The sequence below is a fragment of the Lichenostomus cassidix genome, chromosome 2 (genome assembly GCF_008360975.1).
Source record: "Lichenostomus cassidix isolate B80296 chromosome 2, HeHo_3.0, whole genome shotgun sequence".
Taxonomy (NCBI): domain Eukaryota; kingdom Metazoa; phylum Chordata; class Aves; order Passeriformes; family Meliphagidae; genus Lichenostomus; species Lichenostomus cassidix.
In genome coordinates, this window is record NC_139482.1 from 142,654,126 (window position 1) to 142,679,334 (window position 25,209).

General features: G+C 38.4%; 1 protein-coding gene across 7 annotated transcripts in view; it reads right to left on the reverse strand.

Moving 5' to 3' along the window:
• Positions 1-1,673: 1,673 nt before the first annotated feature.
• The window catches only part of CYRIB (CYFIP related Rac1 interactor B), a 96,463-nt gene continuing 72,927 nt past the window's right edge, over positions 1,674-25,209 (reverse strand). For 4 of the 7 annotated variants that reach the window (XM_085053578.1, XM_085053575.1, XM_085053577.1 and 1 more), the window contains 10 exons: positions 18,597-18,679; positions 12,741-12,862; positions 10,979-11,084; positions 9,837-9,973; positions 9,119-9,196; positions 8,908-9,024; positions 7,735-7,814; positions 6,496-6,622; positions 4,876-4,946; positions 1,674-2,463 (listed from right to left, as the gene is read on the reverse strand). In XM_085053578.1, the coding sequence (XP_084909704.1) occupies positions 2,400-2,463; positions 4,876-4,946; positions 6,496-6,622; positions 7,735-7,814; positions 8,908-9,024; positions 9,119-9,196; positions 9,837-9,973; positions 10,979-11,084; positions 12,741-12,862; positions 18,597-18,669 (975 nt within the window). In that variant the 5' untranslated portion in view covers positions 18,670-18,679 and the 3' untranslated portion in view covers positions 1,674-2,399. Of the gene's footprint in view, positions 2,464-4,875; positions 4,947-6,495; positions 6,623-7,734; positions 7,815-8,907; positions 9,025-9,118; positions 9,197-9,836; positions 9,974-10,978; positions 11,085-12,740; positions 12,863-18,596; positions 18,680-19,684; positions 19,768-25,209 lie in introns of all 7 variants that reach the window. The other 3 variants (XM_085053580.1, XM_085053579.1, XM_085053576.1) reach the window with 2 other exon arrangements.

Consider the following 25,209-nt stretch of genomic DNA (forward strand, 5'->3'; position numbering starts at 1 on the left):
ACATTTCTTGATGGTGCAGAAGGGGTATCCATAGGAAATCCAGCATGGTCACACTGATACATTCTACCTGGAGCCAGCAACCTACGCAAAGTTACAAAACATTACTAGTCCACCATATAAAGCTGAGGGGCTCTCACTTGCCCGCAGGTTTCAAGTCTCCTTTTCAGAATACTGACAACTCATGTTAGGAATAATCACGATGGTACCACAGATATAGGGAGCACTAATGCTTGCCCATCAGGGCAAAACATGCCAGATCCTAGAATTTTCTAGTCATTCTCAATTCCAGTTTCCACAGAATCCCAGAATGGCTAAGGTTGGAAGGGACCATAGTGGGTCATCTGGTCTAAGCCCCCTGCTCAAGCAGTGTCATCCCAGAACACATGGCATAGGATCATGTGACAATTCTTGAATAACTCCAGTGAGGGAGAGACTCCACACCCTCTCTGGGCAATCTGTTCCAGTGCTCAGTCACCCACACAGTAAAGAAATCCTTCCTCATATTCAGGTGGAACTTCCCGTGCATCAGTTTCTGCCCACTGCCCCTTATCCCATTGCTGGGCACCACCGAGCAGAGCCTGGGCCATCCTCTGACACCTCCTTTTAGATACTGATAGGCATTGCTGAGGTCCCCTCTCAGTTGTCTCTTTTCAAGGCTGAACAGGCCCAGCCTCATCAGTCATTCCTCATAAGAGAGATGCTCCAGTCCCTTCATCATCTTTGTTCTGCTCCACTGGACCACTCCAGGAGCTCCACATCTGCCTTGTGCTGAGGAGCCCAGAACCAGACAGAGCACTCCAGGTGAGACCTCTCAGGGCTGAGCAGAGGGACAGGATCACCTCCCTGACCTGCTGGCAATGCTCCTCCTAATGCACCCCAGGACACCTTTGGCCTCCTTGGCTCCCAGGGCACTGCTGGCTCATGGAGAGCTTTTGTCCACCAGGACCCCCAGGTCCTTCTCCCCAGTGCTGCTTTCCACCAGGTGAGTCCCCAGCCTGTCCTGGTGCCAGGGGTTGTTCCCTTCAGGGGCAGGACACTGCGTTTGCCTTTGCTGAATTTCAGACAGTTCCTCTCTGCCCAGCTTTCCAGCCTGCTGAGGTCCTTCAGAAGGGCTCTACATTTTCCCCTTCAATCATTTCCCTCCCAAAAGAGCTTTAATTCCTTCACCAACCTAGGTAAGACTTGTTGCTATAAACTGTTACCCAACGAAGAAACATTATTTACATTATTTAGCATGCTGTGATTATTCAGATTTTACACAGTTCAAATACCTAGATCCACAGGAGCACACAGCAGTACAGAGCAAGAGAAGTTCATCTCCCAGCAATGGCATGGAAAGAGCCTAATCTGCAATGTCATTTCTTATGGCAGTGCTGAGGAGTCAGCATGGGTAGCCCAGGTTCTTCAGCAATGTCCACTGGGACCTATATGGATTGCAACAAGTTCCTCACCACAAATCCTACCTGAGTAATAATTCTGAGGACAGGGAAGCTGCAGAGAATGGAGAGCAAGAATGCTAAAATACACTAGGCTTAAATCAGTGGATTAGGCTACTGGTTACTGGTAATGAAACAGCAGAGTTTTCACTATATAAAATTTATAAATTTATTTTTTGTAAAAATCCAAAGAGCACGAAGACATCTCACTCAAAATACTGGTAAATCAAACCACACTTAGAAAAATGAAAGCTGATTTTATTATCTTATCCACAGCCAATCATTTGACATGAACATGCATACGTAATTTTGCTACGCACACACCACAGTTTAACGTTAGTTATTAAAGGTTAAACATACAACATACATCCTTACAAAAATGAGTCAAAATGCAAACGTAACTTTTAAACAAAACAGTTTTTACTCATTTAAAAAAACTTTTGTGTTGGGTACCATTTTGTACAAACACAGTTAATTTAAACAAATCTGCTTTTAGTTTCCTCATGGTTGCACATGAAAATAAGCTGCAATAGAAAATGAAGTCATCAAGGGATTTTTAAATAGCAGAAATAGGCAGTCTTGCCATGCAGAAGAAGCAATATTAAATATTAGTTTTTCAAAAAAAGAAAAAACCACAAGTTTAAAAATATTTAGTTCAAGTCACAAATCTTTCCCCAATACAGAGAAATCCAAATGCAACGCATAATTAGCTGCCACTTAGGATGGCTATTCTGAAAAGTAGAAATACTTTCCAGAATTGATAATTTTCATTGATTTGGCACAGAAAAGAAGTCTGAGCTTACTTAGGTACAAGAAAGTGATTAAAAAAAAGGGTAAACAGGAAGAGAGAAAATAAAAAGCAAGAATGAACGAGATAGTAGTTGCAATCACTAAAAAAAAAAATCTGTGCATCTCAGTCATTGCAGAATACTGTCTACAGCAGGTGCGAATTCCAGGTAATTGTTATTGCAACATGGATTTAATTTGCTTGGAGGTAGTCTCATCATTCAAATGCTTTGTTGTGTACCTAAACACAGAAATAAAATCAAGATGAGCATAGATGCTATTGCACTTTAGCTTAAAAAATGTGTAATTTCTTTGTTTATGGTTCAACCTGACCATACCACAGCGAAACCCTCAGCCATGGATCACCATCCACTCACTCGATGGTTACTAAGAGCACAAAGGAGACATTCTGATCAGAAAATGCTATTATCAATCAGAATTATAACCCAGCAAACTTGCACCAAGGGGAGCTCAGAATAAGCCTCAGCTGGACATTGGCTTTTCCTACAAACTCACAGTACCACTTGTGACAGGTAATTATCCATCAGACTAACTCTGAGGGCTCTGCCCACAGGAAATACCTTCAAATAAAACAGCTTGAGAAACTCTTCTTCAAAACTTCTAGTGACCAAACCTTCCTAAGAACCCTCAATGACAAGGAATTTAGTCACTTTTCAGCTTAATTTCCTGCTTAGTTAAGTGACTGTGCTGAAACTACAGAGCATACGCACATGCTTATTCCAGCCCGTTCCCCTTTCAAAATTCTCTAGGACAATAGCACATTTTTAAATCACTATAAAAAACTTAGTTATCTCTATTTTTAAAAGTGAATACTGTATGTTCTCAATGCAGGCATCTTTGTATGATTAATTTCCCTGATCTTCCTTCCTAACTAATCTAAAAGCAAATAAAAGTTATTTTGTAATTTAAATTGAACATGTTAAATTAGCACTTTCATTGTTATCCACAACTGCAGTACTATTTTACTTGTTCACTTGATAAATATATAATTACTTTTTAGTTTGGAAGTTAATAACACTGTACATTTCAGCACTTTTTGGTAATTTATACTTTCAACAAACAAGCAGCCTAAGGTGTTCTGAAATACTGAAAAGTTACTGCACTTAGTATTCTGCCCAAGTGAAAAAGCTGAACATGATTACAATATTCAGATGAATTTGAAAACACAAACAGCTGATCTCCCTCCAAAATCCATACCACCTTCCCTTCTTTTTTGAAACACATTATCTATCTCTTGGGAAAACACAAGAACTTCTCACTCCCCCAGAATCAAAGAGTTAGAGTTGGATTTAATTTGTCACGACAACATCTTGAACCTGTTTTCATCACACAAGCACACAGCAGCTCACCTCCACATCTCCTCCTATCCATTCCAAATGTGGTTTAGAAAGGACTTAAATATCCCACTCAGATGAGTAATCAAATGCATAAAACCAGGACTGGTTCAGCATCCATGCATGGAAAGGGTTGGGGCAAGGAAAGGAGAGCTTGAGAGCATGGACTACATTTACACTGCTAAGCACAAAGTTAATTGTGGTTGTGTAATTGAACAAAAGTTAATGTCACTGCTCACTGCAGTGAGAACCTGAACTATACCTTCCACATACTTTAATAGTGTCAATAATGATGGGAAAAAATGGGGTACCAGAAAAGACTGGTGTTCATTACAGCTGCAATCACAGTAACCTGTCAGAAAATAAATGATAATGCAGCATTTTCCCTTTGGAGGTCTGTGTTTTTACTGATCACCATCTCAAAGACTGACCAGGTAGATGAAGTCCAGAAATTATTTTAGCATGGAAATAATCCCATGAAGTTTGAAATTAAGCATGGCTATTTTTTTATTTTAACTAATAATGTGAAACAACTTTACAAAAGAACACATGCACAATACCACATTCTTTTACTCCTTATCACATCGTAACAAAAAAGAAAGAGGGCAAATGAAATTAAAGCAGCTTCACTACAAATAAGGAAAAAACAAATCACAACTGCACATTTTCAGGCACAACAAACTAAAGCTTCCACATTCCAAGCAAGTGCATGAGTAACAACACCCAGTTGCAGTTATCTGTTACCAAGTAATGATACTTTTCCAAGTAAGGACAAGAACAAGACTTATCTGCCTATCACATTTTTGCCACTCCTCCCATGCTGGACACCCACATAAAAACTACCTTACTGACTACAGATACAGCTTTAAGACCCAAACTAGCAGGTTTTAGATTAATATACTGAATTATTAATTTTTCTTTACTTCTCCAATTAAAGTGGCTAATTCTTGTCTCATCTATTCTACAGCAGAACCAGAGGCTTGTGCCTGAAGTACTTGCTGAAAAGGAACAATTTCTAGTTACTTACCATGCCATACTGACTCATTAACCTGCATGCAGGCAATGTATGGAAAAAGTTACCTTAGAATTAACAACTTCAAGGTCACACCCTGTTAAAACACAGAGGCTTCTTCATACATCCTGGTCTCAAGACACATTGGAAGAAAAGCCTGCAATAATCACATTCACCTTTCCCTGTAACAGTCACTGAATACTTTGCTGTAAATAAAATGTCCTGGATAATTCAGGAAAATTCCCATCAAACCATTAAAAAAATCCCAAGAAACAAAAAGGAGTACCTGAGAGCATTTAGAAGGCCTTCTACACTGTTAGGAGGCTGGTCTTTAAGAACTTTGATGCATCCTTTCATCTAGGAGTTAAAAAAATTACAGTTTTTTCCATGCTAATACCTTCTGAGTTTACAGGAATGCTTCATACTCAGTTTGTCAAAGAGAAAAAAAAAGTATTTAAAAATAGCAGCAGTGTAAAGACATTTTCTGGGTATTAGAAAGGAATTAAGCTTTGAGTATTACATTTTCTTATGACAGACTGGCTTAGCTACTTAAAAAGCTGCATCAAGTCACCCTCAGCAACTTTGCTGATGACATCAAGCTGTGTGGTGTGGCTGACACTCTGGAGGGGAGGGATGGCATCCAGAGGGACCTGTGAACCTCATGAAGCTCAACAAATCCAAGTGTAAGGTCCTGCACCTGGGTCAGGAATCCCAAGCACAAATCCAGGCTGGACAGAAAATGGACTGGGAGTAGCCCTGAGGAGAAGGACTTGGGGGTGTTGGTAGAAGACACCTGGCAATATGCTCTGGCAGCCCAGAAATCCAAACATGTCCTGGGCTGCTGCAAAAGAAAAGTGGTCAGCAGAACAAGCAAGGTGATTCTCTACCTCTGCCTTTGTAAGACCACACCTGGACCCAGCTCTGGTGTCCCCAGCAGAAGAATGGCATGGACCTGCCAGAGTGAGTCCAGAGGAGTGTGATGAAGACGATCAGAGGGCTGGAGCACCTATGCTGTGAGCAAAGGCTGAGGGAATTGGGGCTGTTCAGCACAGAGAAGAGAAGGCTCTGGGGAGACCTCAGAGCACCTTCCAGTACCTAAAGGGAGCTACAAGAGAGCTGGAAGAAGGTATTTTACAAGGGCATGTAAGATGAGGAAGAGTGACTTTAAACTGGAAATTGTGGCTGCCCCATCCCTGGAAGTGTTCAAGGCCAGGTTGGACAGGGCCTTGAGCAACCAGGTCTAGTGGAAGGTGTCCCTGTCCATGGCAGGGTCTGGATGATCTTTAAGGTCCCTTCCAACCCAAACCACTCTATGATACCTCTAGACAATGCAACTTTCATGTGAAGCTCTGCTTTATCAACCTTAAAAAAAAAATGAAACAGTGGGCAAAAACACGTTTGTCAAAAACCCATTATCACATTCAGCTAGTGAAATAATGACCAACTGCAGTTAATACAATGGGATAATACTCCCTTTGAAATAACCAGGAAACCACACACTGTAACAGCATATATTTCACAGGCTTACTATCAAACAACAGCAGAAAGGTAAAAACTTGGAGAGAGTGGTGGACAGTGAACTGAGCTGATTATCAGTGAGGAACAAGCCAGGTGCTGTTGATACTTTCAGTCCTTGTAATCAGGATCCTTCAACACAACCACTGCTTACAAGTATTTCTAGACACTACCTGAACTCCATAAAAACAGATTTTTCATGACCTAACAGTGACCACTTATGTGTCTGAAGGTCTGGTTTGTATTTCTCACTACTTAAATATATATTTTTGCTCACAGCTACCCGTGTAGCACCAACCCAATATATACATCTGCTACTAGAACCTGGAAAACAGAAAAGGAGCCTACACACAATTTAAATACTCAGATTATTCAGCAACAATACACTTACGTCAATTTTTGAAGTTTTGGCAAAAGCGCCCACCGGATGCACATGGTCATAGAGTATGATGACACCCACCATTACCCTCAGACAGAATGATACTGTTTCCTCATTTGTAAACCTGCTTCTATATTCACTGCAAGTTAAAAACACAGGTTATTATCTATGAAACATAACATAACAGTACATAGTAACACCCAAAGTAAGATTTAAGAGAAAAATTCTACTATAAATCTTCAGAGAAAAAACAAACAAACCAACCAACCCAACCAAATCCAGCAACCCCAAACTTTTGAGAGTTTTCTTTATTCCTTTCAATAACCTGCCAAAAGTCAGATGACTCCTTAGAAAGTTACCTGAAGATTAATAAAAATTCTCAAACCTAAAGTAGGATCCTGCTGCTACAACATTTAAAACAATACACACTAACTTTGTTTCCAATGCTTCCTACACATTTCCTTGCCACCCGCTAATATACACCCAAGCTTCTGACTTAGGCAAAAAAAAATAAAGGCAGGCTAATGAACAACATTTAACTACCTTCTTAAATGAAACAGTTCATTCCTAAGAAAGGCAAGAATATAAATGTGTGGAGCTTTTAATGTACTCCAAAACAAACGTCCTGTGCTATTTGGACAGAAACTTATTTAAAAAGACATAGCTTATGCTTAAGTAATTTTACCAATGGCAAACTATTTAGATCACAGAAGAAACAGATTAAAAAAAATAATCAAAGTTTAGTCTGACTTTGGTCATACTCCCAGTGCCTCTCAAATGTACAGCAGACAACTGACTGCCTTCATGCCAAGAAATTGTCTCTTAATTCCCCTGAGAGGAGCACTGTCATTTTGTCAGAGCCAGCAGCAGGGCCAGCCCGCAAGGACATACCATCCACTGCATTGCCCACAGCCCCTCTTTCAGAAGGCCCTAGGCAATCATGCTCAAATAGTCTATTTCTCTGAATTATACATGAGAAAACCACTTATAAAGAGTGCCAAGAGGTTGTCTAGCTTCCATAGCCATTCTATTTTTAAATATTAATATATTCAGAAAAGTAGACCGCATGATTTGCATGGCTGGCAAAATGAGACAAGATGGTTTCATGTCAAGGTAAACAGCTAGGCTGGTAAAAAGGAAACACCATAGTTCCTAATTACCCCAATTATGTTTCTTTCACATTAGGCATTACAAATCAGGTCTGAAATAGAGAGATGACTCATACCCAACCCAAGCACTGTTTGTACTCACGGGGTTTCCAGCATGACCCTGCACACACTGGCCATGGTGCTTAAGCAATCTGTTGTATTCTCTATTGGTAAATTTTTATTCTGCAAAAGAAGATGACAATTCAATTACTGTGAAATATCGTAATACAAAACCTAAATCAACTCAGTTATCTGCTGGCATGGCAACGTGGAGCAATTAAAAACATCAGCATAACTATGGTAAGTCAGGTAGTCTTGCACAGCTTTTTAAAAACCACCATATAGATTAGCAATTTACAGAGCAAAGGCTACCACATAGGTTTTGCCTGCTTGTTTGCAGTCAAAGAACTACACCCTTGACATCACTGACTTTTGGGAAGTTTTGAAGGAATCATCCGCTCCTTCAAAGACAAAAATTTTTATAGCCAAATATATTCTTTTGCTATAATAGTAAAACTTAAAATTGTTGCAGATAAACATCAAAGAAATGCAAAATAAGAGGACAATTTTCTTAAGGCATTTAAAGGATAAAGCAGAACTCAGGAAAAGAAAAAAAACATTAAAAGATAAACGTAATTTTGCATTAATCATGTAATTTTTTACTAAGAAATAGTGTGCATTCTTTGCATCAAAGCCAAAAAACATCACTTACCAGAAGGCAAGCACAATACTTGTCATGATGGATTTTACCACCAATACTTATTTTGGTAGTGAAGGATAAATAGGGATGTGTCAAAATATTGGAATACTTTTCCAGTTCAGGTCCCTCCTCCCTTTGCAATAAAGTAGTATACTTGATTTTACACAGTGTAAAAGAGTCTTGGGAAGGAGAAACAGAAGCTACATTTCCACTCCCTATTTCAAACACAGAGAATCAAGGTTGTTTCCCTTTCAATTTTCTGAAACTTCTGCTCTTAACCACCACCACAATGCAGGCAAAATACTCACCTGTCCCACCTCCCTCTTTGAGGAAAGCTATCGCTGCTGATGTAATAAAATCCATTAACTTCCATTAACTGATGTACACACAAAGTGCCTGGCTGGAGTCCCTAACTCTACAGCATCTGGGAAAGACACGTTATGTTTCTTGAGGCTCCAAACCCCAAGTTTTATTTCTAGATGACAGCTTAGGCCTGGTGGAAGCTGTGTTCCACATTACATCTGGCCCTGCAGTGCTCAGAAGCACATTATCCAAGCCACAAATTCATACTCTTACCTCTGACACAAACTTTGTTGTAGCATCACTTAAGGTTTTCAACATTGGCGTCGCTTCAGCATAAAATAAAGACATTCTGTTTGCCAACTCATTATTTACTTCATTTTCTCCCTCTGCCTAAAAAACAGAAGAAAGGGTTTAGTTGTTCTGTACATAGAGAAGAGAGGTGGTAGCAGAAGACTACATTTCATCTCATCCAAGGGTTACCTACTGGGACATTGTTAATCCTCATACGGCTCAGAGTTCTTCTATAGTAGCTGAAGTCATTCTGTATAGCAGGATTTGTCATCTATGTAGATATGAAAGCAAGAGAGTGATTACAAATTCAAGAAAAATAAGAACAAGTTTTCATAAAATACAATACTCCCATTAAAAGAATATTCTCCAAACAAGAGAAGAGAAACTTCCTGAAGCAAAAAGGCCTGTGACATGCTGGGAACTGGTTAGCACAACATAAAGCTTTATGGTTTCTGAGATTCAGAACAAGCTCTAACAGGAATGAGAAATGGAGCAATCTCCTAAATAGAAGCTGGAAATTAGTAGGTTGAAAAAAATTGCTTTGATAATTTGACTCAAGGACTGGACCAGCAAATTAATTATCATTTCAGCTTAGTTCTTTGCACATTAGCAAGGAAATAGCTGGACTGTGAGTGTGCACAAACTAAAAGCAGCAGCATTATCCCAACAGATATGCCAAATTTGGGTGAAGAAACATGATTTATATGAACTGAAATATAACAAGTGCCTAAAGCCAATATGATATTTCACCTGCTTTCCAGCTCAATCTAACTCCAGGTCACAAGAGCAAGCCAAGCATTGGATATTTGAGTATCCACTGCACATTCTATTCCAGAACAGAACACAACCCAGACTGCTTCACTAAACAGACTTGGCTTCTTTTTCTATCCTTTCTGATTACAAGCTCTTACCTTGAGCTCATCAAATCGGAGTGTAAAGTGAAGAATTTCTGCAAACTGCTTAGCAAGAGCCTGCTCTCGCTCCAGGTGTTGTGTTGGGGAATATGGAGTGCTCGTCAGGGCTCCCAGCAGGCCTCGCAGTCCTGCCTCTGCAATGACATGAGAGGACTTTGCAATACACAGCTGCTTCTTGTACCAAATATTGGCTCATATTCTGCATGCTAGACTTAAAACATACATCTGCCAAAATACACGGTGATAGATAACAAAGGGGCTTGATGAATTGCTTATCTGAGTGTCACTGCTGTCATATTTACTTACAAATAGCTGTACAGACCACGTCTCATTAGCACTGACAGTCACAAAAAAACCTTCTTGAAAAGTTTTACTCAAGCTTTGTCTGCAACATTTGTGTAAAACACATTTCAATGACCTGTGTTAGCAGACTGCAGCCTTCAAGAGAACACAGAATTCAAGAGGCACATAACTGTAAGCAGAAGTCATGTCTTATTTAAAATAAACTTGTAATCCAACTTCCTGTTCATCTTCTTGAGAAAAATACCTGTTTAAAAAAGCAAAACTTGCATGCAAAAAACTACCCATGTTTTGAACACATTTTTACACACTATGTTAATAACTTTGATTACAAGTGATATAACAACAGAAAGCTGGTGAAAAAACAAGTCTACTAGGTTCTATCAGCTTAGCCACCACATCAGTGAGGCTGGTTTCATAGGAGGCATGAAGCACCATCTCAAGGATTGCACCTGTATTAATCAAGATCAGGCATTTCCACAGATCAAATTATTTCTGGTGTTTAGGGAGGAGTAACACAGTCTCTTTTAAGTACTTTTGGTACCAGAAACACTAACAAAATTAATTACTGATTATTTAGTCCACTAATTTCCAGTCAATCAACTGGTTCCAGAATTACTCAGGGAGTGGAAAAAGACTAACAAGTATGCTTCCATTCTCTCTCTCCTCTCAGGTGTACACCAAAGCAAGTTTACTGTCATCCAATCCAGTGTATGAAAGGAATCTATACAACACAAGCTTTTTTCTCACCAGGGAGTTGATCTAGATGTGATCACATCTGAATATGCCAAATACACAAATGAAGAAAAAAAACCCCAGGTTAACACCTTTCCACTTACCTAGTCTTTGAGAAAATTCATAGAATTTCTTTAGTTTGCCTACTAGTGGAACAACTGCACCCCATGCCTTCTCTTGCAGCTTCTCATCATTTGGATGCTGTATTGCCTTAAATTAGACAAAGAGGAGAAAAGTATGCTTAGATTAGAAATAACTGATGCACTGTTGACAGAATAAGCCCAAACAAACAACAAAACACAAAAACCCAAAACACCTATGCAGGACAACTGTTTGAAGAGCTAATAATTAAAAACTCTACCTACTAAGAAGTTTTCAGTTGAGAGACAAGCATGTACTAACCCATGTCTGTTCCAAAAAGGTCTAAATAATTGTGTTGAAAGCAAGTATCCTGAACAGGCAAACAACTTGGAGAGAGTATAAAGAAATGGTTAAAAATCAAGTTACTCAGATATGAAAATTTAAATAACCAGATCTAGTGAATTAAAAATAACAACTTTACTGTGGTTCTTCCAAGCAAAAAAATGTATTGATCAAAGCCTCATTCTCATGTTGGTAATTATCATTAATTCCCAAATTTGCAAAGAAAAAACTAATGTGAAATTCAGGCTAAGTATTACAGTAGGAACATTTAAGCATAATCAACAACATAAGGCACCACCAGGGCATAGTGTATACCACAGCTTTGAGGGATGTATGTACAGAGGGATATATGTACAGAGTTCTTACACATGTCATACCTTAAATTCCACCTCTCCAGGTTTTTAAAATAGAAACTTGACTACTTAGCCACTGAAACTATACTAAGAAAACAGAAATAAAAATGCTTAAAACTCTCCTGCAGCATTTTCACTGTCAAGTCCTTGATTCCAATAAGTGTTTCAGTCAACCCTGGGCTGTGACTTGTAGCACACTCCTCTCTGGCTCTAGAAAGTTTCCTTCCTGCCATGTCTACCTGCTCTCAGAGAAGTATCTGTCCTTTCTCCATGGGATTTGCAGACACACATTCCTGCCTGATGCTACAGCCTGTCCCTGAACATGCTCCTTCCTTGAAGAACAAGTAAGCTATCTCCTCTCCTAAGGGTTTTGTGTGACATAGTTATCCTTCTTAAACCTACCTTACGAATTCCATGGAGAGAAAAACTCTCAAAGTGAGCAGAGATTCTCCCTAGCTAATAGTATTTCTTAAGGATGTGTCACAGTAACTCCTTCCTTCAGGAGCAAAGCAGCCCCTATTGCTGCATGCGAGGAAGAAAGAAAAGGGCTTGGGAGAATATTTATTCCTGCCTTTCTTAAGAAAGAAATGGAGTGACATTCTGTACAGGAACTTTGCTTCTGTTCCAAACATCTATTTACTAAAAAGAAACCAATTAAAAGGGATTGAAAATGAGATGCCTTTTGTGTTGGGATTACCACACCAGGCTCCTCCAGTTACCATACAACAGAGGATGTCAACACTACTCAGTATTGCACTGTAGTCACACCATGCTCTTTCCAAATTCACCATTATAACTCAAGAAGAGCTTATGTGGGAATACAGAGAAAACTCAATGGTAACAATTCCCTAAAAACTCCGAGAGGCATCACTTGCTATTACATATGTGGATTAATATGATTGAAACAAGCAACATCTGTTTTGCTGTTAAAAAGAAACATTCCAGAGCAGAGATTCAAGACAGTGATTTTAATAGAAAACATGCTCTGCCAAAACAGCTCCTGCAAGCAAAGTTAAACCCCAGCAGTATTTGGTTAGGATCAGACAATGAACAACCACAGGTTGTGCACAATTGTAACGCTCTAGCTCACCTCTCGTATTTCATGGCCAGCTCCTCTATATGACTGCAAGTCTTCCAGTATTCCTTCTGCATCCTTTAACACTACATTCACCTGATTATAAATTTCCTTTTCAGATTCTGTAGGTTGGGCATCTAAACAGCAGAACATATTAAATATATATTTATTTTTAACAACAACATGGAATTCAATAGGCACACCATCACCTATGGGACAAATTCTTCATGCAGCAACTCATCAAGAATTTTCATTCTCTGAAGAGCTACTACAATGGATAAGGAACTCCAAGAGACTAACTGCATTCATTTTAGTAGTCTCTTCATTTACCATCCCAAAACTTCACCTGGATTCTATCTTCTTGACTTATTTAAAACTGAGTTAGGAGAAGAAATCCTGATGAGTTATGGCTATCATATAAGCTCACCTTGGGTGCAGTTGAGGCTCACTGGAAGAAACTTATTTAAACACTCAAAAGACACACTCACTGCAGGTAGCAAAGGAGGTGTCCATGTCTATTGTTATCTAGAAACACTGCATCAGATTATTTTCTATCTTGTCTGCCTCATCTTTAACTGGCTGGGAAAGAAGCCATATCTTTTACTTTTCAATATATTTAATTCTCAAAACATATTCTTTATTGCACTCATTGTACAATCAGAGCAGAGAACAAAAAGATCTGCTGTGATCTTTTTGTCCCCTCTCTTTAAAGCTATCAGCTGTCTCCCATTTTTCTTCTAATTAGCTGAGGACTTCCTAAAAGTATATTGAGTCATAACTTCAAAAAGCTACATGTACATTTTTAAAGAAATGTGATTCTGTAAGAAGTATGTTTTGAGAAGAATCAACAAAAGGCTTTAACCTTTAAAAACAATCACTGAGTACAAGTATCTCAAACATGGTTTACCTGAAACAAATTAATTTTTTCTTTTAAAATTCTGATGGAATCTATAAGGTTAGCTCCTTTTAGACTCGTATTTTAAAAATAATCATTAGTTACTGAAGCTCTTGTAAAAAAGCCCTGCTTCTCTGTTAACATGGGAAAATATGTTATGGAATAAAAATTTAATAGATTTTTAGTCCACTATTTCCAATGCCAAAAATCAGGGTATTAACAATAGATTCTTTTTTATAGGGCCAAACAAAAGCTATCTAAGGACAATATATCCTCATGACTTCGTGCAGTTTGAAGAGTCTGGAAAATGTCTCTTTAGAAGTGCTTTTTCCAAGATCCATAAGTACAACTTCCCACGGAAGTTAGGTACATCTTTATATTTGAAATAAAACTCCCACAGTATCCTAGTGCTACACACTAGAAAAACACAAGACAAAACAAAGTTTGTATTAGGAGAAAATAAATTTCACATGCATTTCCTGTCTGGATTTTGCTGTAATTTTTGCATAATACTTCTTATTTTTATGGTTTAATGCATAAAGAGTGGGCATTATTAGCAAATAAGCCTACATATAGACCTTGCAACAGTTTAACTGATATTTTGAGAAACATCAAGAATTAGCACAGGTTAAAAAGAACCTGGTCACTCCTTTAAAAATAAATAAATAAAAGAGCACCACATTGATTAGGCATCGAGTAAAAGTGGCCAGTGCTTTTCAGATCATCACAAAGGTCACATAATTTTGAAAGCTGCTGAAGACTGCTGTAAGAAATGAAGACAAAAAATGAGGGAAAAGAGCAGACAGGGAAGCACCAGTTGACTGGCAGCAGTTCATGCACAAACATGAAATGCTATAGTGAAATACAGACTAAAACATGAAGCTCTGTAGCATTCCAGATTGTGTTGTTAAATAATGCAATCAAGACTTGTCACTTGGATCGTCTCACACTGAGAACATCTCCTGCCTATTTAATTTTTCATGCCATTTTTTTCTTTACTCTGTGCAGTAAGAAGAGTTCATTTTTCAGCACTGGGAGGGGCAGAGCAGAAGGGCCCACAAGACTCCTGCTCCTCATTTCTAAACCCAACAACAAGCAGAACAGCTGTAGTACTATGACCCTCCATGTTTAGAAATGAAAATCATCTTCCAGATCCAAATTTAGTGGTCTTTGCTGGACAGCTGGCTAGGCAAATCAACACCATCATCACCTCTCAGAGTGTAGGATGTAATCAGCCAACTGCTCTATTTCATTTCACTAAAATGTTCCAGGAAACTTAAACTAATGGTTGATACTTAATTTGTTGGGGTGGCAGGGTTTTTTTGCTTGTTTGTTTTGATTATTACAAACTTCTAAATATACATCTGTTTCAAAACCAAAAGAGGTTTTTTTTTTTTTGTATGTATTTAATTTTTGGTTGACCTAGTCCTCTCCAATAAAAGAAATCTGTAAGCCTTATTTGTCCCAGCTCATTTCCTCTGCCATCTCTAAAAGAGAATTCAAATTTAAAAAACAAATTAAATTATTTTATAATCTCTTCACAAAACATTTAAGATGTTATAAGGATAGGGTTTAAAGGCATGATATAAAAAAAATCTTCAGGGCCTAATGCTGGCTGACCCAGAGCAATTTGTTTATTTGCTTCCCAGTGCTGGTCAGGGCATTGTATTCTGAAAGCTCATCACAGGGAAGCACTGTTATCTTGGATAGATAGAGGCAGCATTCCCATATTATGAGAATAGCATTCCTCAGGATGTACCTGAGGACTCAAGCTACAGGATTTTCACTTGAGAGTCACTTACTGTGGAACTCCTTTTCCTCAATGTGGAGAGCACAATGCAGGAAAAAGAGTTGCACTTCTGGAGTTACTCTGGACAACTAAGAAAAAGCAGCCAGCAATGTCAGGCATCCAAACAGAAAGATGAAAGAGATATACAATTTCATGGATTTCCCTTTTCCCCTGCCCATTTAAGTTCCAGTATGTTACAACAAGGCTGTGCCTTTATCAGCAATGCTTTTGATAGAAAGACCAAACCCAGTAAGCACAGCACACCGAGGTGTTCTGAGGTTTGATATTGAAACAGGAGCTGACCCCTGGTTATTCAGGGCAACTTCACTATTTTTAATCCAATATTAAGGAAAAGGAAGACTGAAGTGTTGCAAGTAAATGGAGAGTTCGTCTTTAATTTTAATCAGAATATTATAACACTAGATGCAATATACATTTAGAGTTCAGAATGCTCACACAGTAATGTATTAGAGACAGAAGAGGAGACTTGAAACAATATACAAACACTGTTATGTGAACTAAATACTACAAAAGTGAGACAACATATTGCATGCGGGGAACACACACATTTAGTCACTATTAAAATAATATTTGGCTAGCCTACAGAACTAGTAGGGAGAGAAATTTGGGGTTAAAAGTTTACACTGCACAGCAAACTATTTAAACTGAAATTTTTCCCATGGAAGAACACATCAAGTCCACTGAAACTGTCTGGGACAAAACTCACAAACAAGGGGGGAAAAAAAATGCCAGACTGCTGGAGATGAAATAATTTATTCATCTCTGTTGGCATTACTACGGAGAATGCTGTCTCTGTGGCTCCTCTGAAACCTGGCCAAGTGCTCTGGAGATAATGCAGGATACTGTCAGCGCTAGCTTGAGATCACCATCTCCAAGTACACTGTATTTTAGCTACTATTCAAATAAGTAAATTTGGAAAGGATTTGCAACTGTGACAGTAATGACACCAATGTAAAAGCGGAGCTGTAAGTTTCTCACATTTTAAGTGGCTGTTTTATGCAAACAATATTGACCTGTGCACTTTGCTCATGTTCTAATGGCACTGCACAGACTTTAGAAGAATACTCAAGACAACTATTTGTTTCAAATAGGTAAGGTGAATGACCAAAGAAAGCTTAAGCTTAACCAGTGTTGAGAAAAGCAAAAGCCAACAGCTCATCATGTGATTTTTTGAATGGATTCTGATAGTCACACCATCACTGGAATCTAGCACCAAGATAAATATCTGGAGGAAAAATAGTGGCTAGAAGCCAGTCTGAAACCTTTCTAAATTTGAAGTTTCTAGCACTATAAAGCTTTATGAACATTACTTTTTAGCTCTTTATGGTACTACAGAAATGTTGGAGCCTGTTCACTCCACAGACATACATGGATTTAGCAACAAAAGACTTCAAACTGCCTATTATTGGGCCAGGCACAACACAGAACTGGCAAATTTGTTTTTAATACAGAGCTTACTTGTCCTTCCACACAAAACCACAACATTAAGTATCACAAGATTAAGTGCCAAGTCTTGAAGAAAGATCTTGGCTGTGTCAAAGCCAAGATCCTGTCAAGGCAAGCTATCTGAAACAGAGGAGAAAGAAGCATGGATACACAGTATAGCAGCAGAAACAAATGCAGAACAGGGTCCAAAATGAACAAAGAACAGTCTAACAATTCAGCCATAATATAAGTCACTTAATTTGACTGCATATGTAAGCATTTCATGTCAGCAACCTGCTTACTCTCATGCCAAATCCTGTTCATGCTCAAAACATGCATTTTAAAACAAAACTGATAGCTAAAAAAATCTGTATTTAAAAAGAAAAAGAAAACCAGCAATTTTTATTGCAATTTATTTTAGAACTATGGCTCTTCTATCCAGCTAACTTAAATTTCATTTGCTCCAATTATATTTTCAGTATTTGTAGATTAAGCTGGAGTTTCACAACTCTAATGGTCTCGCACATGAGTTCTCCCACCTCACTAAATTTTACCTATTCTGACGACATGTGAGATTTGGTCTTAGACAAATTTTGCTTTCTGATTTTTGAACATAGCCCTTGATAATCTTCCCTTTATTAATAATTTGTATGGCTATCATCTTCCAATAACAATATATTCAGAAGTGACAAGTGATAAAAACACTACAGGGTAAGGGTTTAGAGAAGCTGTAAATTTAAATGTCATTGAAGCAAAACCATTTTTCTTCAAGCATTTGCTTTCCCATTATAACTAATATAAACAACTGCTACTGTTTCATCAAACAACCAAAAAACAATTCAGGGGAAGAAAACAAGATATAATGCACTTCAAATTATCCATATCATAATACTTCATAATTTTTTTATTATGCTATTCCATTGGATTCTATTACATGGTCAAAGTGTACTTGAACATTAATTTTCTTATTTTTTGCTTGCTGATGTACAGCTGGGTCAAGAAACAGCACATGCCAAAAGAAAGTAATTAAACATGCATAGCAGAAGCCAGCAACACTTACCTGCCATTCTTAGGCTATACTGTATCATGCAACAAAAACTAAAAGCAGAAATACTGACATATGTGAACCTTTTAGAACACTTGGCATTGATCAGAGAAGCTACATGTCTCTTCTTTTCAAAATCAATTTCATCTCTACACACATTGAGCCCCCTTTTAAGAAGGCATGAAGTTAAGTTTCAGTGCCAGATCCAGTAAGGTTCACATACACACCTTTCATGTGATGATGCTGGAGCTATGAATAGCTGTTGAGAGCCAATCTGTGTATGCAGCATTATTAAGTCACACTGGAAGTGACATGAATCAGGTTTCACTTTCAGTCCTTCCTTTAAAGAAGCATGTATCCCCTTGCAATTTCAGTAAGCTTTCAAATAATTACAACTATTTTTAACACTTTGATTATAAGTAGGTGGAATTTTGGTTCAATAAACAAGAAGCCAATCAGATTTCAACAGTCAAATGTAATTTGAAAGCTCTTCCTGAAATAAAGATTTTAATTTTAGGACCTGTGGATATTTTAGAACAGGTTATTGCTTTCTACCAAAGTTTGCTAAACAATTATTCATAGCTCAGGCATCCAAAGCAGTTAGAAGAATGGCAAAATGAAAACATACATTTAGTACATGACAAATGCAGTCTACTGCAGGCAAAGAGTAATAGATATATAAAATCATCTTCTCACTTTCAAAATCAAGGAAAAAATTTGGCCCCTGCTCAAGGTCTGTGCATGTCAAAACTTTTAGAAGGTTCCCCATGTTAAGGTACCTGCCAAGACAAGAATGAGAGAAAAGAAAATTTTCTTTTTATAAGAAAGAACAGCCCAAATATAGTTGATTGAAGCAGTGGGAAAAGAAGACCAGAGAGTTCCATCAGGTACAAACCCGTCCTTCAGGCTGGGTGAAGGAGATCCCCACCTCGAGGATGCACAGCTGGTGACCCCAGCAGTGCAGCTTTCCTGTAAGAAGTGACCGTGTCACCAACATCCTCACAGCTGCCCCTTTGGGAAGGGGACAGAATCCAACCAAAGGCTTTGCCAGTGACTATTCTGTCCCAGTACACCCTAGCACCAGCGTCCTGAGCAGGAGTACTGCCTTGAGGGCCAAGTACCAGATTTGAAAGCATTAGCCATGCTAGATTTTAACCTGATGGGACAACAGAAGGAAAGAGCTTTAATTTCATCAGCCCTTGTAATTGTGTCAGAAGGTCATCACAGAAAACCACATCAAGACACATCATTTAAGTGTGCAGAAAATGTTAACAGAGGTATGCCACAGATCTTTTACACAGGGTGCCTAAAACATTGGGTGAAACTCAGACAGTTTCACTTTGGACTTTTGGATGTAAAAAAACATACATTAACTGCACGATGAATGACCAAAGCAGGATCAGCAATGATTCAGCACTCACTCTGTACAAGAGGATTACAGTGAACAACTGCTCAGCACAGATTACTATGGCATACTGACAGAATTTTTCATTTCATGATTACTTGATTTGCAGGCAGATGGATGGACATCACTGACCACAGAGACCCAAAATGACTAAGCACATGGAAAGAAAATTTACACAGCAGCATGATGGTGGCTTGGCTACTACTGGAGGGAGGCAAATATAAAATAAATAAAAAAAAAGAGGAACAGAAAAAAACACATGCAACTCTTTCAGATTCCAACTGTGTAATTGAGTCCCCTGGCCTTCACTGCAGCAGGTATAAGCAACCCTACTGTTACCATTTGAAATGCACCAGCTGTGAAGGGCTGAGAGACTTACTTTCAAAATCCAAGAAAAAATGTGCTGCATTGTGGTCTATGTCCCTGGTTAGCACCTTAATGAGATTACCCATGCCAGCAAACCTAAAAATAAAAATGGCAAAATAATTTAGTTCCAACAACCATTTCCTGTTTTAAGTACACGCCTGGGTCTCACTGCAGCAGGGCTCCCATTGTGTTTTGCACTCTGGATTCGGCAACTTCTGGTGGGAAGCAGAACACATGCACTGTACAGTGCATTTCCACGCCCTGTCTTCTTAGAGGGCAGTGATTGTTGAAAAAATGGAAAAGTTATAAAATTGACAAAAATAAAGATCTGAATTACTGGCTCTTTTTCATCTTTGTTTAATACATATAAAGAACATGTGACCTATGATGACTGAGCAATTGTTTTGCATAACTGCAGCACCCAGTGCCAAACAAACCCATTATTGTTTAGGACAAAAGCAACCTCAAATGCAACTGGTGTCATCGTAACACTTTTTTTACTACCTCTCTGTAATCCAAAACAGATTTTGGAAAGCCTCTTAGTAGTAGTCATCTGAGGCCAATGAACAGTTTTCCTATTAAATCACAGAGTTACAAGTTAAACATAAATTAGACTTTTCCAAAACCAGGAGAAAAATCAAGTTGTAACAGTTCTTCTTATGTTTGCTGTCACATCCCAGCTAAAAGAAAAGTGGAAGAAAAATTAAATAATTGTTAGATTACTTGAGATCAGATAAATTATTGAAACAGTTTCAAATGTTACCACAAGTTTCAGAAATCAATACCTTCAGTAAGAGTATGAAAACTGCATTTTGTAACAAGGCAGCCTTTTCATGAACCTTCCCATGTTTTACAAAGCCTGAAAATATACCTAATAACCATTGTTCTGAAATGCCAAGAGCTCACTGGAGTGCTGCTGCAAGACAAGCAAGAAACCACCCAAAAATCTCATCTCAAATTGTTTAAGAAAAAGCCATCAACAATCTGACATTTGGATTTAAGTACAAGATGTAAAAAAAAAAAAAAAAAAAAATCAATTTTCAATTTAGTCTATATCAACCAACAAGTATATGCTCTTTTTTTTTCCCTGATTTTTACTTTTACTGAAGACTCATGTTTACCTGGAGGGAGGTGGCATGACACCAAGAATCATTACTTTATTAGGAGTCAAGGAAACTGAAGCCATGCGAACTCAAATTGCCTGGCAAAACAAATTTTCAGAATGTGTGTTGACGGATTTCTTGATCAAACTAAGAACAGCACATGATTAATTTTTCAGGATCCACAAGACTTCAGGATCAGCAATCAAACAAAGCTTGAGAAGGAAGCAGTAATTAATCCCAAACTGCTGAAAATAACACAAGTCTTTACTCCAACAGCTTCTACAGAATGACCAAATGACTATTAAGAATCTAGATTTCTAGAATAGTGACTTTGAGTGTAACTCAGCTGATCACAGTGAATTCTGCACACAGCACTTCATCAGGAGGTGTACACTGGCTTTTTCACATGTTCAACCTTCTTGAAACTCAAGGAAAGGCAAGACCTGCTTCCTAATAATTTGAACTTATTTCCTGGAAATTCAGATCAGACTTCTAAGCCTGTGAGAAACACCCATTAATTCAAAGAGTTTTTTAATTAGGGTGTCCAGCTGAGAAACTCTTATTAAAAATTAATCCAGTAAAACATGTTTCTTCAAAGAGGCAGCTTTTCCAGGACATTCTATTCTCAGCAAACGATTTTAATGCTGCAAGTGCACTGATGCCGTGTAAACATGCAACAGCAGAAAGCAGAGAAATTACTTTTCCATATCTCTCAAGCATGTTCTGTAACACAGGACTGAATAAGCTGCTTTGTATTTCAGAGTTTTCCAGATTATGAATGTTCTCCTTGTTGGGGAGCAGAGAGAGGCATTCTTAAACAAATATTTTCAATAGGGCCAATAAAAAAAACAAAAGTAGAAGCGGCACAATGGTGATCCAGTGTACAGATTCAGATTTAAAAACCAAACCTCAGTCTCACAACAGCATATTACAAATTTGAATTCCAATATTGAAGCAGCAAACACATGACAGTGAATAGTGCTAATGGCCTAAAGAGAACTCCTATACCTGCAATTACTGCTGTGCTTCAACTGCACCATCCCCCTCCTCCACCAAAATATTTTCCGGATGTCAAAAAAAATGCCTCTATGTAGGTTTTGCCTTTGTTTTTATATTAACCAGTCTCCTAAGAGTTTAGAGGCTCATGCATGTGGTTTAAATATTGGATAACATTACTTGTCAAGGTCAGGGTAGGGGCATGCTTATAGGGTTGAAATATTTTGAAGGTAAGTTCACAGAGGAGCATGTAGGCACTGCAGAACAGATTGTTTCACTGAGCACCTACCACCTCTTAATATGAGTAGGGAGTTGGAGACTTGGTTTTGCAATACAAATACCTTCATCCCTCAGGAAAGTCTGCCAGGAAGAATATATGGTTTCTTTCCTGGGAATTAAGTTTAACAAACAGAGAAGCACAATAAAAGTTTTGGCGCTACAATGGAACAGTTAATGTGATATTCAAGCAGAAGATGCAACCGACCTAAAGGTAGTAACTCAGTGAAGAGCTTCCCTAAGCAAAGAAGAGACATTGATGAAAATGGATTAATTCAACTATGACAGTAGCAAGATGACAGGATAGGCTATAGAAATTTATTTCAATTTACATGAACACAAAACTGCTTGGAACACTTTTCATAATGAAATTGCTAACAAACCTCTCCCCTCATGCATTCATTGTACCGAAAATATCTTGATAAACTTTAGTCACATCAGAGTTTTGCACACAAGACGTGCAATCACATTTGCTTTCTTAGCAGCAAAGCATTCACTGTATATTCCATTTTTCTGGAGTACATGGAAATCTAGCCAAAAGTGGACAAACTCAGATTATTGAAATCTAGCCGAAACTGGATAAATTCTGTGTTTCTTAAATCTATCAGAAACTGGAAAAACTCAGTATTTTTAAAACTTGAATCAAGATGTGTTTTAACATTTACTCAAGGATCTCATGCATTCCTTAAAACTGGAAGACCTCCTGTGTTTTGAGAACTGCAAAAACATCAATTTCTCCAAGCTATAATAAAAAAGACTTTAAGCTACACAGAGCTTGAAAACTCAATTTAGACAAATAGTGAGAAGATATAATTTCTCTAGCATTTTTTGGGAGGATGCTTTCTCTCAGCATTCAAGGTAATGAATGCATGAGACAACAGGTCTGAATAAACTCTTCTGGCAAAATTAAGCACTCCCTTCTTGAGCTCTGAAATGGCCTTTTAGAAACAAGACCAAGGTGCCACCTGTGGAACTTCCCAGACTCATGGAAGAAACCACAGGTCACCTTGCCACAGGTAAGGTTAGATGGTCCTACACTGCTGTACATTATTTTCCTTCAAAAGGTATAGCTGAGCAGCAGGCAGAGCTGACCTGTTGTACGCAGATGGAACCCTACAGAGCAGAAAACAAAATCTGACCTTTCTGGGAAGCTGCTGTGTCAGCAGAATACCTGGACCAATCTAGAGTATAGCAACCTAGCTCAGAGATGCATCAGGCCCCTGACAGATAAGAAAAAAAATTACTAGAGATTCTTGTTTTGTTCAAGATGACCCATCATTTGCCATTTTTCTGGGCCAAGAATACATGAAAGAAGGACTAATACTGGCTCTAATACTAAAGATGATGACAATTTCCACATAGCATGAGAAGCAGTCTATAAACCCAACCGCTGCATTTACCTTCAGTGACCTCTTCTGCTGTGTGATGCCCTGCAAAAGCATCACCAGCATAAAGATTTCGATAGTTCTATGAAGACTTACCTTGGTAATTAACCACATAATGGCATGCCCAACCAGTATTTACCAAACACTCTTCCAATTTCCTTGCAAGTCCATAACTTCAGCTGAAGCAAGTAAAATTACTGGTTTAGAAAGTCAGATGTGGTTCCAGTTAGGTAGCCATAACACTGAGCTACCATTGCCTAGTCAGAGACAACTTCCAGCACTAACTGCACCCTTCCTGAGCACATTGCCACATCAACCAGCCCCAACTCAAGCAAGACTTAAGCCTGTATGAAGGCCAAAGCCATCAGCAAGCACTACAGTTGATTTTAATGTCCTGCAGCTGGGCTTTGTCTTGGAGCCAAACAGGTAATTCAGAGCACTGACTGGAGGTGACTTCTGTGAGTGCTAATACACCTTTTAACCCACAACTCTTCCAGCACAATTGGAGCAAAATGCACACTGAAGCTGTAATCTTCATCAAGAAGAATTCTGCATATTGCAATCTCTAACATCAAAATATACACACCTCCAGCCTGAAGTACACTTTAGGTCATTACCTATTTGTTTTTTCACAGCTTCAGAGCATCAACCTCTGCCCAATTTTATTTGGTGTTCTCATTCAGAATACAGTAGACTTCAAAACCTGCAAACTAATTTCTCGCTCATGGGTATTACTGATTTAAAAATTTTATAGTGCAGTGTCCAGAGGCAACTCATTAGGTAAACTAACAGCCTCAGACTCAGTAAAAGCACACATTTAGACCACAGAAGTTTTCTCCTGCCACAAATCCAACATCACGAGATCAGAGCAGAACAAAACCACTAGCTTCTGTCCAAAAACTGACTGTCCCTGTGAGGCTGCTCAGAATCCCTGCTGGAATGCTCTGTACTCCAGCACAATACTCGAGCCACGTGGAGCAGGTTATGGGAAATCGGAGCACAAGCCAGGAACATGGCTTAAACTTGACCTACTTGCAGGGGAAGACATACGGAATGCCACATTGGATTAGGATGATTTGGCCCATTACAGCCTTATGGGGTTGTATGATGCTGCATGTAGAGTCATGATCAGACAAGCGGAAAGCAAAGGCATATTTTCAAAACAAGTCTTGCACGCATGCCCTTCCTGTGGAAAACATCCCTGACACATTTCAGTGCCCCCTGCCTCCCCAGGCTGAGCCCAGGGGAAATGTAATAGAAATACGCAATGCAAGTAAATTCATCTGAACACCAAAGAAATTTCCCCTCTCACACCTGAAAGAAAAACTGTGCATTAACAAGGATGTTGCTTGCAATTGGTGAGCAGCTGGAGAACTTATTCTCATTACAGGTAAAATACTACAAAGGTGTTCATAAGTGATACTTTCTATTGGGTTTTGTTCTATTGCAAGAACAGTATGCTTTCATACTAGTTAAAAAATAAAAAAGCTGTTAAATAAATAGATTTAAAAAATTGTTTGTGATCCCGGAAGAAAATTTGCTCCAAGAAAACATCAGCTCACCTTTTGGAAATGTGTAGACTATACCCAGTAATAAAATCCATAGTATGAAAACTGTATTCCCTGAAAATCTCATATATGTAGTTATCTGAAAACCACATCTAATGAAAGAACAAACATCATGTTCCTGGAATTTCAGTTTTAAATTTTCATTTGGTCATATAAGTGTGGCATAAACCTCCATTTCAATGATACTTTAGAAAAACTGTAAGTAAAAAA